The sequence below is a fragment of the Pantherophis guttatus genome, chromosome 1 (assembly GCF_059756535.1).
Source record: "Pantherophis guttatus breed Tessera chromosome 1, ASM5975653v1, whole genome shotgun sequence".
NCBI classification, from domain to species: Eukaryota; Metazoa; Chordata; class Lepidosauria; order Squamata; family Colubridae; genus Pantherophis; species Pantherophis guttatus.
The window spans coordinates 134,568,547-134,583,206 of record NC_142063.1 but is presented as its reverse complement, the minus strand read 5'-3'; the positions used below and the strand labels follow the sequence as shown (position 1 = coordinate 134,583,206).

The 14,660-nt window shown below is 37.3% G+C and overlaps 1 protein-coding gene across 1 annotated transcript in view; it reads right to left on the bottom strand.

Moving 5' to 3' along the window:
- Positions 1-14,660, bottom strand: part of THSD7B (thrombospondin type 1 domain containing 7B) — a 550,701-nt gene that overhangs the window by 344,999 nt on the left and 191,042 nt on the right. Inside the window, exons 3-4 of the mRNA XM_060687945.2 lie at positions 5,198-6,035; positions 8-262 (exon numbers count right to left, since the gene is read on the bottom strand). Of these exons, the coding sequence (XP_060543928.2) occupies positions 8-262; positions 5,198-6,035 (1,093 nt within the window). The remainder of the gene's footprint in view (positions 1-7; positions 263-5,197; positions 6,036-14,660) is intronic.

Below are 14,660 nucleotides of genomic sequence, written 5' to 3'. Positions count from 1 at the left end.
GGGATACCTTGGGCAAGGCTGAAGGTGTTTTCCTCCACCATCAGTATTGCAGGCTTCTCTTTCTTCAGTTTCAGGACATTCCCTCCCAGCTCCAAGAGCTTTGTGCTTTATAATCCTTCTTCTGCTGCGGAATCCTGGTGAGAGATCCCCTGAGTAACAAGTCTTTGAACAGGAGCTCCAGGAAGACCAGCCTGATGTTTCACAGTCTTTAGGCATAATGCAGGAGCGAAAGGTCAAAGGGATGGCTTCTTGCATACAAAGGCTGTGATAAGAAAGCGTTTTGTTAGAAACAAATCCTGAAGAGTTATCACTCAAGAGCAAAAACAAAAACAAAAAAACAACCCAAAATACTACAACCACTCCATAATAATTAGATTCCCCCAGTTACATTTTATCAATCCCTAATTTATTATCTCTTGTCAAGTAGTAGAAGAGATTAAGGAAACCAAAGAGACATTACAGAAGTAAGAATGTACATGTGGTTCAATTAAAGGACTAATATAAGAGCATATTGAAAGGATTCCAATATTACTATCTCATTGATTTAAGGCTACTTTTTGGAAAGTTGAAGTATGTAGACCATGTAAATGTCATTCAGAGACTTCCTCTAATAAGTTTTTTCTTCAAATAATTAAGACTGGGGTATAAATTTCTTGAAATGAGAGGCAAGCTCAATAGCCCCTCTCTGTATAAATGTCTCATGATGCCACAATTTTGTAACAGAATCACAACATTTAATCACATATAATGTGAGGTTAATTACACTAAATGTAGCATAAAATTGCAAAGCTGCTAAAGGCTCATTTCTGCTTTGTAAACTGGAAATTAATATAAGTGATATTTGCTACATAAAAATGTAAAAACAGATCTTTCAGATAGCTTGTTTGAAATTATTATTATTATTATCATCATCATGGTTCATTGCAAAGCCAGCCAGATGTTTAGGTTGGATTTGGCCTATTTATCCCCTTGTCAACTTCTTCATTTGGTAATTCTTACAGGCCAGTTTGGTCTTTTCAGTACTCATCAAGCCTATATCTTCAGTACATCTTCTTCATTATCCTTCAGATATTCTTCCAATGCCCTTTTTTCTTCTTTATCCATCCGATCTAGTTGCAACATTCCATGCCCAGCCATTTTCCTTGGTAAGTAGAGTCTGTCAACATTGCTGCATGGATGAATGATATACATTGTCATTATTTTTCTGGTCTTCCTACCCAAGGCTTTTAGTTTTGCTTGAGTCCAGTATACTATTCCAGCAGTGTATGTAATGACTGAAATGTTCCAGGTATTAATTGCCCTAATGGTATTTCCTCCACTGAGTTTGGACTTTAATATCTTCTTCACTCTCTGGATGTATTCACTTCTAACCTTCTTCTTGACTTCAACATGCTTGATGTTGTCAGCTTGAAGGATATTATTATTATTACTATTGGAGATGGGCATTGCCGCAGGGGTATTCAGCAAAGCAATTGTTCCTATTCATATCCCTGCAAATAGCAATACAACAAAAAGATAAGGTAGTCTTTGTTTTTTCTTATTGCTCAGAGTGTCATCATTGCTACTTTCTTCCATTCTTTTGCTTCAAGGCCCAATAACTTCATTTCAGACAAAAGAAGGAAGCAGTGATTGGTACTTGTGTGGCCTTGAACAAGCATCTTCACCTATTGGAAATGAGGTTTGGAATATGTCTTTCAGGACCCTCAATGGAGAAATTACTTTTGATAACAAATAATGTCCATCACTCCAGAAAGCAGAATGAAAATAGTAAAATGATACATCCAAACATATATTACAGAAAAGAAAATATCTCTCTTCTACCAACCTTCTTATTAGCATTCAGGATCATGGACAGGCAAGTGCGCACCACAGAACAATTGAAATTATAGTGCTATATTATTGGTGTTTTAGGCTAAATGAGCAGGAACCCATTCACAGACTCATCTATCACTCCTACATGATAGCATATTATATTGAGTTGATCCCTGGGCCAGGGACTTCTACTGATGTTGAATCTTTTCAAAATATAAGGATGGAGTGGTCAAGGGAGATTATTAAATGAATAATCTGACTGCCCTTATCCAATCAGGTATCTAGATGCCTAAACTGATTCAGCAACATTATCATAAATTTTATATTAAAATTTAATATATCATAGGAAAGAAGAATCTGTATAACCTATGCAAAAACTGGTCTAGAAGAGGAAAGAATTCAAATCTGTACCAAAATGAGTTCATGAATGCATGAAATGAATGGATGGAAGCCTTTGTCAGGGGTCTTTTTCTCTTGAAATATATATTTACTCGAGTAACGAGCAATAATGCTGCCAAAAGCACTGTTTAAAAATGATTTGGTTTTAACACATGTGCTTATGTCTTTCTCCAGCCATGAGTCATATGGCAAATTAATCTGGTCTATACAGAAATTTAAGTACAGAGACTCCTGTGCAATTACAATACTGCAGAATAATTCAGGCAAGATTGGAAGGTGGCTATATCTTTAATGCTATGTAAGACAAAAACCACAGGAACTACAGGAACAATTTGCACTTGACGGAACCTTAAAACAACATGCTTCTTTGTCTAAATCACACCCCAAAAAAGAAGATATATATACAATGTAATAAACAAAAGGTCACAAATACACTAACAAATACATTTCTATTTCACTGATCCTGCAAATATTTCAGCAACTTTAATAAACTCCTTCTATCCCCTTCCTTATTTTCATCTGATGAGATCTGGGATTTACAGGTCAGATAAAGGGGTCGTATAAAGGAAATGAGGAAGATTGAGAGGGATCCACAGCCAGCCACGATTTCAGCAGCAACATTTATTATATTTTCTATCTAACCTAATATGAGCTATCAATGCTTTTTTACTTATCATTTCTTGTCACTTGCTGCTGGAATATTTTTGTATTCAAATTATTATTTCCATTTATTTACTTAGTATATTTACATTACAGGAATGATAAGAAAATTAGCCCAGAAAAAGTGGACAGAAGGAAACGTTAAACTTCTATTAGAAAGACATGACAAAGTTCCCATTCTATAAAAAGCTAAGTTTGAATATGGTAATAGACATTGTGCTGATAGAATTATTATCTTCCCTTGGCAAGAAATTGTATTGAAAAAGATTAATCTTACTAGCTACATTCTGCTTGAACTGGAATTTGATAGTTGTATAAACAAGTTTTTGGTTGATGGTCAGGGTACTTAGAACAAACAATTCAACTCTAAACTCTTCCATATTTATCAATGTCATTTCTCTGTAACTAGATTTGCAACATTAGATTGGCAGGAATATTGATTCACCCTAAATTATCAGATTAGCAGAGACAATACCATAACAAAATATATATTCCTTTTGTTAGCCTGTCAATTTACAATCGATTTCCATGCAGTAGCCTAAGCAAGATTTATTCATCTCTATACATTGGTACAGTTCAATCTTCAACATTCCTATTAATTTCCAGTATTAATTTCCAGTACCCTTGCAACATTTTATAGCTCTCAATGCCCAACCAGATTCCTTTGGGGTAATTCAATCCAAGCTATGGGAACATAATATTCTTCCACCATTGTTCCACTATAATTAGCATTTGGAGGAATCCAGGCCCTGTCCTGGAGGAAAGAATGAATCTTGAAAACCAAAAGATTTTGATAGTCCTATTCTCCCTGAATTGCCTTTTAAAGTTGTCCAAATTATCAAACCTCTGCATCTCTTTTAAGAAACATTGCTTCTTTTATTATTTTGAATCCCCTTCCAAACAATCTTACTTGTCCCAATGATATAAAAGAGAAAGAAAAAACGTTTTTTCCTGAAGAAGCAATGGCTATCACTTCCAGGGCAACAATGGTGGAATGAAGACTGGATAGGAGGAGCCTGGATAGCTCAACAGACAGAAGCACTGTAATTTAACACCAGCTGCCTGCAATTAAAGTAAGATCGAATCTCGCCAGACTCAAGGTTGACTCAGCCTTCCATCCTTTCTAAGGTAGGTAAATTGAGGACCCAGTTTGTGGGGGCAATAAGCTGACTTTGTATAAATATATAAAAGTATGAAGGCTATTGCTTAACGCACTGTAAGCCGCCCTGAGTCTCCGGAGAAGGGTGGCATATAAATCAAATTAAAAAAAAAAAAAAAAAGACGACAAGCACATCGGAACAAGGTCCCAATGAATGGATCAGCAATTCAGAATTCCTCTCCAAAGAATTAATAGATAAAATGGTACCTACCTACCTACTGGTATCTATCTATCTATCTATCTATCTATCTATCTATCTATCTATCTATTATCTATCTATCTATCTATCTATCTATCTATCTATCTATCCATCCATCCATCCATCCATTTCATCTTATTAATAAACAAATTATAAAGCCTAATGATTCAATCCTAATCAGCAAAAGACCATTAAGAATTTCCAGCAAAAACACACACATACACGCACATATATATATGATAATAAATATTAAAGAAAGAAAGAAAAAATTCTCAATTTCCACTTTGTCTTTGTCATATATGATTTCTATGGAACTCAATCAGAATGGAGTTCTGTCTCCGTTGTCTTTTCTTCAAGCCACAGAGTCCCAAATAAGAAAAGCTGTTATACAACCTAATAGGACATATTTCCGGTCTTCTGCTCTTATGAATCTGTGGTAGTCATAAATGGGTAAGAATTACTTGAATTACTTCTGGCACGCATCTGTGTCTCTTTTGATAATCAGCAGTCGAGTGATTTGAAATATCTGAAATGGCCTTTGTAATTGCTATAGGCAATGAATGCTATCTGCTCCCTTTAGCAGAAAATATGGGTTGAAACTCCGCCAAAAAAAAAAGGAGAAACACTTAAATGGTACCATCTCTCTGAACTATTTGATCCTGATTACCCTATTACTAAATAAGAGTAAATATAAAATATTACTGGAAATTGCAGAATATAGACTTGGTACACAAAAACAGATAGAATCAGAGAAATGCAACATTGAAAAAGATTGTGAAGATGATGTAGTCCAGTTCTCTGGTACAGTAACCTTGACAGGTGGCTGTTCAGCCTCTGCTCGCATAATTGGCAGCAGATGGTCCTCCATCTTCCCATGATAGGCTGCTCCATTAGAAAACAGCTCTTCCATTAGGAAATGTAACTGCCTTTCAAGAAAAGATTTGTCATGAATAAAGAGGACAACTTACCTCAATATAGCATTTTTCCCATCATTTCTTGCGCACCTCACCTGCCTTGTTTGATAACCAATTTCTATATCCCAAGCCCTGGAACTGTAGTGGGACCTAAATTTGTGAGAATGTTGCAAATTTTCAACCATTTCAAGCTTAAAAGTGCTTCGCTCTATTGAATCGGAACTGAAATCCAGAATAGTTCTCCCAACCATGTTAAGCTCTTTCAGATGAGGCAACCGGCATTTACTCCAAGGTCCGACTTTAAGACTGTAGGAATATTCCTCTTCCTCATGAGGACAAGACATGGAAACCTCACAGACCCTGGACTCCGTGAGATTTGGACATTTGCTTCCACCATAGAGTGGAGGAGCAATAATAAAACGGGTTCTATGCTGTATACTTTTTCCACAATGTTTGCTACATTCAGACCAGGCAGAAAATTCGGATACGACGCAATCTCGCGGGCACGGTATCAGACAGGCTTGTTCCGTAGATGGCTGAGGAGTAAAATATCCACAGATCTCCTTCGAAACCACTGTTCTATTCAACTTTTGTATGCATTGCACAGTTCTGTGTTGTAATCCATGCTGTGCAGTTACACACTCTGAAGTCCTTGGTTTGACTTCACCGTGGGCAAAAGGGACTAGAACGCATATGCTCCATTCTGAAACTTCCCACTCAAAGAGTTCAAGGTGCCAATCACATATTTTAAAGCAGCTCCTCTGGCATTCAGGTCTATCACTTTGTTCACAGTTTGAATGATGGGTTGTCCAGCCTTCTGAGTGTACACACCAAACTACTCGGCTCTGAACACCACCTGAACCACAGTCACCAATACATCGTCCCCAGTGACCTAAAAAAGACAAAGTACAAGAGATCTTAAGGATTTTATTAAGGCTAACGTCTATTTTCATGATGAAACAAACAGAAAAGTAGAACATACGATGAAGCTACAGATCAGAGCCCAGCAGTCTAAGAATTGGTTCAATAGTAGAAGTAGCTTGGGTTCACTTCTATCATGCCTACAACTTTCCTAATCAGAACTTTCAGAACTATAAGGTGAATAAGACAGAAAAAGAGAAGTTGTTTCTTATTTTGGAGGCTAAGAGAAATTATATGCAAACACACTTATACTAATCATTCAATTCCCTTTAAGGGTGAATGTTTTTTTTGCACAGAGTAAAAAAAGAATAAGTAGTAGTAAGCCAAAGTTTAAAAGGGGGGGGGGAAGGAGGGCTAATTAATCTAATTTATATCAAATCAGTTATAAACTTTCAAGGGAGGGAGGGAAGGAGGAAGGGAGGAAGATTTAATGATGTTCTCTGCCAGCTTCCCACAAGGAAAGTCAATGGGGAAGCCAGCAGGAAGTCAGAAGTCACTCCTGCTCCCACTGTTTTTTTGCCCTTGGTCATTTTGTTTCTCTGTTTAAGTAAGGAAATATCTCTGAAATAATGGTTCAATGTGGGGCATGGGTTGTCTACTATAGAGACAACGCATGCTAAGAGTAGTTGTAAATACTACTCCTGTATCTTCTAACAGCTCTTGTCACATTCTGCAACCAAAAGCCAACTCTGTAATTACTCAAACTGTACCATAATCCAAACCTGTTCACTATTATAATCTTTCTCTAAATCAATGCACATATAATAAACTTTCTTTTTCAGACTCATATATTTATAAAAGGTCTGTTCAACACAGAAAGATCTACATACTACCTGCCCAGCATAAAAATCATATTTCACAAAATTTGCTATCACCTCTTATATACCTTTCCTTTCCAGCTATAGTAATCCCTCATCACTTTGCATTAATTCTTATTGTCTTTCCTTTTGTATGAAGGAACAATAATTTCAGTCATCAGTTATATATGCAGTCTTCAAACGTACTTTAGATAAATGACACATCCTCTCCCTAACAAAGCACATCCATATTTTAATATCTCTCAAATAAACACAGTCTTCATTTTATTTTCAGTCCCAACAATTTCCATAATTTTCACAGCAATGTTGACTTTCTTTTTCAACTTTTTTGTTTCTTGGGAGGCTTACAGGAGTCATTCACTAACATTCCAATATAAATCTCTAAAATAATCCTTCAAGCATTCCCTTTCTTCAGTTTCATCCAGTAGTACCCGTAGTTCCGACCAAGGCTGGCCCCGCCCACCCGCCCTGCCGCTATCACGTCCTATATAATCGCCTGTTTTTCAATGCCATGCGCATGTGCGGAAGGATGACGTGTGCACACTCACATTTTAGGTTCCGGATGAACCAGTTGTTACAAGGGCAGCAGCCCACCCCTGGTTTCATCCCAAGTCGTTTCATCACTTTGTTTCAGCCAAAGCACATTTTTTAAAAATTCTTCATCAAAATCACTTATATATTTGCACTTTAATCTTAACAATTTCTTGCCCTCTTTGACAGCATGCTTTGCTATCTTTTCCCCTATATGTACATTCAGCAAGATCTCTCATCTTCATTTTAGCAACAATTATTTTCTTATGTGCATTTCTTCTAATATGCACCCTTTCAGCTCATAATTCCTTCAAGTATCCTTTTTTATATTTCCCATTAGGATACCTGCACAAACTTATATAACATAATTATTTTTACTGTCTCCCCAGCAGTTTTCTATATGCATTCTGTTGGGAAATTAATCTGTCCTTTCATACAGGAATCATATTTTCTCTTCCTGTAGTCTACATTCAGTCTAGTTTTTTCCCCCCTTTCTTTTACGTTTCCAAGAAAATACTCTTGAATTTCCAGAAAACAGTTTGAACCACATCCAGAACCTCCCAGGATTAAATACGGGAGCCAATGATTTGTAGACCAAATGGAATAAAAACATGGTACAGATGTATTTTTCCCAAATCACATTCATTCAGTATATTGCACAATCTCTCTTAAACTCATCCCTGTGTTTGTTTGTTTCTTCTTCTTCTGCTTCTTCTTCTTCTTCTTCTTCTTCTTCTTCTTCTTCTTCTTCTTCTTCTTCTTCTTCTTCTTCATCATCATCATCATCATCATCATCACCACCATCATTTAAAGAAGAACAACATGCAACTGTCACCAAGCTGCAAATTCATAATTGCACCTCCTTTTTCTTTTTCTGTTTATAATTCAACTTACACCTTCAATTCCTTGCACATATTTAACTCCAATCCACAAGACAGATGACTCTTATTCATTTACATTTCTTTTAGTTTCATAATCTTTTTTCATTTCATTTTTAATTAAGTTATTTTTGTAGTCCTGTTAAATTCAAACACATAATTCTCTTAAGTAATAGTCATACCAAGTTTACAAATACTAGTATATCCAAAGCTAAAAGTGAACAAACAAAAAACAACTGAAAACTGTATTATAGTACATCATACAAGTGTAATGTTTAAAATTGAATTTTGTTATATAGTTTTGCTTTTTCATTTTTAAAGATTAAATCTCTATATACATTCGGTTAATTTATTTGTTTCCCCAAATCATTTCCTCCAAATTCCCCAAAAGTATAGTTGGTAATATGCTGCTGAATTCTGGCAGTGAACTATCTTGGGAAATTCCAGAAAGCATTTTTCTTTTAGAAAAAGCATTAAATATGAGGTACCCATATTCTTTAATTGTAAATTGTCCATCTTGTCCAGCTTAAGAGACTCACAGTCAAACATGGAAATACTACAAGCTCCATGGATTATAGCTTAATCCATGGTTCCAGCTTAATCTATTGTTGGGTTCAAACTTGTTTGACTGCCACATCCCCACATTTCCCACATTTCCTTTGAAAACAAGAGTTTTCAGGAAATCATGATTCCTAAATTTTGCTGTCCCTACAGCACACCCTCATCAGATATCCAATCTAAATATGTCTCAATATTTGCCATCACCCAGGAATTAGTTCCTCAATGTATTTGAGGCCTTTCTAGCTTCTGGTCCAACTCATTGACCATTCCACCAGTTTTGGCAACCAAATTAGGTTTTTATGTTGTTCCTTTAAAAAAAAAGTCTTCACTGTTTGCTGAATGACTTATTAGGTCAACAGGTTACCCACAGAAAAAGAGAAAGAAAAAACACAGCAATCCAAGGAAGTGAGTTTTTCTGATCACACTTTCTTACAATCACAGTAACATAGTCAGTGTGAATCTCAAAAGGGTGTGCTTGCCCATCAATTAGACGACTGCTCAATCAACCAAGAGGAAAAATGAGATTGTAAGCAGCAAGTTCAATTCCCAACAATGGCAAAAAAAGAATTGGAGAGCAGGTGAAGTGGTCAGGGGCCAGACTGAAGGCAGCAATCACAGCAGAAGGTAACACAGCCAACCGGAGTCACAAAATTTCCAGCATTTCAGGCCCTGAACATTATATGATTTGTATGCAGTGTCTTGAGGTGGAATATTAAGGAAAACTGTCCTTCCAGAGAGGTCTTGCAACTATGGTAGGATGCTGAGATACAGGTATAGACACAAAAACATGCATTCAGGAAAAGTTAGTTGGCAGTTCTCACACTGGGACAAGGAATAACTATATATTTGCTCTGCCCCCACTCTCTTTCTCTCTCTCGCTAGGTTAGCAGCCCTTCATAGAAAAAGATAGTTACCTGCTGCTATCTTAAAAGCAAGACAAGTACCAAAATTCATACTCTGTTTTCCTATAATTAGGCAGCCCAATTTTGAGATTCCTATCCAGAAGTATTTTGAAGCTTAGTGACACTGATTTTAGTGAGGAATCTTAGTACTGAAGTCAAGACTCAGAGATGGTAGCACAAACTTTTGTTCCATCAATGAACATGAATTGCACCAGCTTCCTTTTTCAAGAAATTCAGTAGCTTCTTCAGAGTTTCCCTTAGACAAAATGGCAGTAATGATTCTACCGATTGAGCAAAGATTATGTGCACATTTTGTATGTAAATCTACAGTACTGTATAGATTAGCTTTGATGGCTTACTTCAAGGAATATTAGAGCGTGTCCTTGATAAATGTGTCAGATATTTCTACTTCCCTCACAAAATTAAGATTTTTAAGCTACTTAGATCCCTGGTGTAAGTTTCCTAGACATTACAAGTAGTTAACTTGTATTAGCTGCTAACGAAACATTAAACCAAAGATGACACATTCGGGCACCCTGCAGAAAACAGACAGCCAAATGCTGCAGTCTTATATCCACTTAATAGGGAATTAATTTCACGGAATTAATTCATTTCAAAATAGTTGTAGTTATAGCCTAGGGAGATGCTGTTGACTAGCCCCATAAGTCAAAGAGTATGAGTGTCCAAACATCTGACGGGTTTCAATTTAAAATGACATTATTCAAAAGGAAACACACACTATTCTACAATCTAGATGAGTAATCTGTTGATGTTTTATTTTGGAGATATTCGATCTGGATGTGAATTAAAAAAACAAAACAAAATAAGACTGCCTACAATCAAACAAATTATAAAAGATATCTCTATCTATATGCACAATTATAAAAGATATCTCTATATGCATAAACTGGGAAGAGTTAATTTTAATATTTTCAGGATATAAAAGTAGAATTGTTGCATCATCTTTTCCATTGTCTAATTTCATACTTAATTTCCAGCATCTGCAATTATAAGAAGGCAAGTGGCAAATATATACAAAACTCATTTGAAAGCTTAAAAGAGCCTGGAGGAACATGAACGTTTAATATCAGTTTACACAAAAATATGTTTTTTAAAAAAAAAATGTAGAATGAATTGGAAATAAATTTGTACAGCAGTAATCACTATGTTCAACAAAAATTTAAATGTATTAAGAAAATCATTTTTAAAGAGAAATAACCAAGTAAAATGAATACTGAACTATCTGAATCACTCTCAAAAGAAAAGAAACAAGTATGCTATACGTGTCTTCTATTTACAAGGAGAGAATCCCAAGGATGCTTTTTTAAGGAAGAAACTGTACTTCCTTGTTTTTCTTCGAAGACATTTCGCTTCTCATTCAAGAAGCTTCCTCAGCTCTAACTGGAAGGTGGGGAAATGGAAGGATTTATATTTCTTGTAGACAGATGGTCATTGGCATCCTTTTTAGACAATTGTTGAGGCCACTTGGAGGTTTATCTGTGTCCTCAGGATCAATTCAGTAGTGCAAATGGGTGTGGACCGTTCTTGGCTGAAGGATGTTTTGTTCCCTGTGTCCCTTCACTGTTAAAGATAGGCACAGGCTGTTGGGGATGAGTCTGTGTTGACTGAAAAGCTGCATTGACTTTTAGCTATGCACTTTGGGATGAACACCCTTTGAATGGTGTGGAATTATGAACAGATTTCGAGAAAAATTGCAGACTACAGGAAGCATTTTCATTTCAGTTTGAGATGCAGACAACACAGACTCGTCCCAAACAGCCTGTGCCTTTCTTTAACAGTGAAGGGACACAGGAAGTGGTGGGATTCAAAAATTTTTATAACCGGTTCTGTGGGCGTGGCTTGGTGGGTGTGGCATGGCTTGGTGGGTGTGGCTTGGTGGGCGTGGCAGGGGAAGGATACTGTAAACTCTCCATTCCCTCCCCACTCCAGGGGAATGTTACTGCAAAATCCCCATTTCCTCCTGATCAGATGGGACTTGGGAGGCAGAGAATAGATGGGGGCAGGGACCAGTCAGAGGTGATATTTATCAGTTCTCTGAACTACTCAAAATTTCCGCTACCAGTTCTCCAGAACTAGTCAGAACCTGCTGAATACCACCTCTGGACACAGGGCAGAAAACATCCTGCAACCAAAAAAGCTCCACACCCATTTGCACTACTCAGGTGACCCTGAGGACAGGTATAAACCTCTCAGTGGCATGCAAATGACCAGCTGTCTACAAGGAATATAAATCCTTGTGTTTGCCACCATCCAGTCAGAGCTGAAGAAGCTTCTTGGATGAGAAGCAAAACATCATCAAAGAAAAAACAAAAAAATCATGTTGCCTCCTGAAAAAGCACCTTTGGGACAACCATGACCTGGATGACTGAGAATCTCCATAGAACAAGGTGAGAAGCAATCTAGAACTAAGGAGGAATTTCCTGACTCTGAGAACAATTAATCAATGGAACGACTTGCCTTCAGAAGTAGTGGGATCCACTACTGGAGGCTTTTAAGAAGAGGCTGAACACCCATTGTCTGAAATGTTATAGGGCCGTGATGGCGAACCTATGGCATGTGTGCCACAGGCACATGGAGCCATATGGCACACGGAGCCATATCTGTGGGCACGCAAGCATTACCCTAGCTCAGCTCCAGGACATATGTGCGTGCCAGCCAGTTGATTTTCGGGCCTTCTGGGCCAACCGGAAGTCGGGAAACAGACTGTTTCTGGCTTTCGGAGGGCCTCTGGGGGGTGGGGAAGGCCGTTTTCGCCCTCCCCAGGCTCCTAGAAAGCCTCTGCAGACTGGGGAGGGCAAAAAACGGGCCTACCAGGCCCACTGTGCCGTCACATGCCAAAAGCAGGGGGAGCACGGGAGGGTCACACGCGCATGTGTGTGGGGGCGCATTGAATTATGGGTGTGGCCACAAGCGGCATGACCCCCCCGCTCTCTCCCCGCTTTTGGCTCATGACGGCAAAAAGGTTAGCCATCACTGTTATAGGTTATTCATTTTGGGCATTTTGAGGTGGGTTAGAAGACCTCCAAGGTCCCTTCCAATTCTGTTCTTTTTTTACTATCTGCATGGAATTCAAGCTATAATATTTCCCCCCTGCATATACAATTTTTAAATCAATTAACTTTGTAGTTGATTTAAACTCAAACAGTGTATCATGAGATCTTTTAAAGTGAGTTTTACTTTGAAGCTTCCCTATTCAAAGAAGACTTCACAATCTATAGTTTCTCATCTATCCTTTGTGATAACTGGACTAGACAATAGGGAGGATAAAGCAAGAGGAACCTGTTGGAAATAATCCCCGCCCTTCCACTTGTAAGAGAGTTACAGGAGATAGAAACCATTGTTTGCACAATTTTGCAAAGGTAGGTAATTACCAGGGGTGAAATGCTCCCAGTCGGACCAGATCGCCCAATCCGGTAGCGATGGCGGCGGGTGGTTCGGAGAACCGGTAGCAAAAATCCCTGCCCCCCCACCCCATGCCATGCCCAGCTGAACCGCGCGATGTTCAGAGGCTGTTTTTTTTCTATTTTTAAAAGCATTTTTTCCTGCAACCTCTTTGGCTGAAGAGGTTGTAGAAAAAAAAATGCCTTTAAAAGCCTCTGGTGATCCCAGCTGAGTTGCCTGATTGTCAGAGATTTCTAAAAGCATTTTTTTCTGCAACCTCTTAAGGTTGTAGAAAAAATGCTTTTAAAAGCCTCTGATGATCCCAGCTGAGTTGCCTGATCATCAGAAGCTTTTAAAAGCATTTTTTTACAACCTCTTCAGCCGAAGAGGTTGTAGAAAAAATGTGTTTAAATGCTTTTAAAAGTAAAAAAAAAAAAAAAGTTGGCCACGCCCACCCAGTCACATTACCCTCACCACCAAGCCATGCCCACAGAACCAGTAGTAACAAATTTTACATTTCACCACTGGTAATTACATTACCAATTTGTGAAAATCACACATATCCTAAAATTCTTAACTTCTTGGGTGTTTATTGTCAGGGCTTGTGAACACCAAGCTATAACACATATAGTATATTTTCTACATAATCACCACCACATTAGCTACAAGTTTCTAGCTCTCATGACTACAGTATAGAGCTATATAGGTTTTCATAGAGCCTAAATAGTTTACTTCCAAATAGGTGATAATTAAATCCAGTCACTTAAATGGTTTAATACATTTAAAGCAATATCTCTCAGCTTGGCAACTTTTGATGGGTAGACTTCAACTCAGCATGGATGACTGGAGAATTCCAGGAGTTACAAGTTGCATAATGGCATTTATAAATAAAATCCTATTTGATTATTATTCAATTGTTAATGGCCTGCACTCTCTCTCTCTCTCCCTCCCTCCCTCTCTCTGTCTCTCACACACACAAAATGTATATTTGTATGGGCATGTATATAACCATATAATACTCCATATTTAATAAGTTGCACAATTCTTTTATCCAAGTACCTATGTTATTTAAAGAAATGTATCCCATTTGAATTTATTTAACATGAAAAGTAAAAGCCAATACTATAAAATCCATAAACTAAAGAAAAGGAAAGAACAAACACAGTGTTTTTCTCTACCATGTTTTCTAAGTTTTTTACGTGTGTGTGCCAGATTCAATTTTTGGAAGGTATAAATTATAAAATTGGCACTAAACCCAGTCAAAAACTAAATAGCAATTTGTGCTAAAAACAACTTGGATTCATTTGATTTTAACAGAGTTATTCTTAACATCCCTGTTGTTTTCAGTATCCAGCAATAGTTATAAAAATATTTGCCAATGTAATATTACTATGAAAAATCCATTGTAGCCGATCTGTTATTATACAGTTATTTAACAGCAGGAGATAACTTACAATAATCAGTGCCATTTCCATGGAACTGTTTTTAAAATTATAAACCAGAA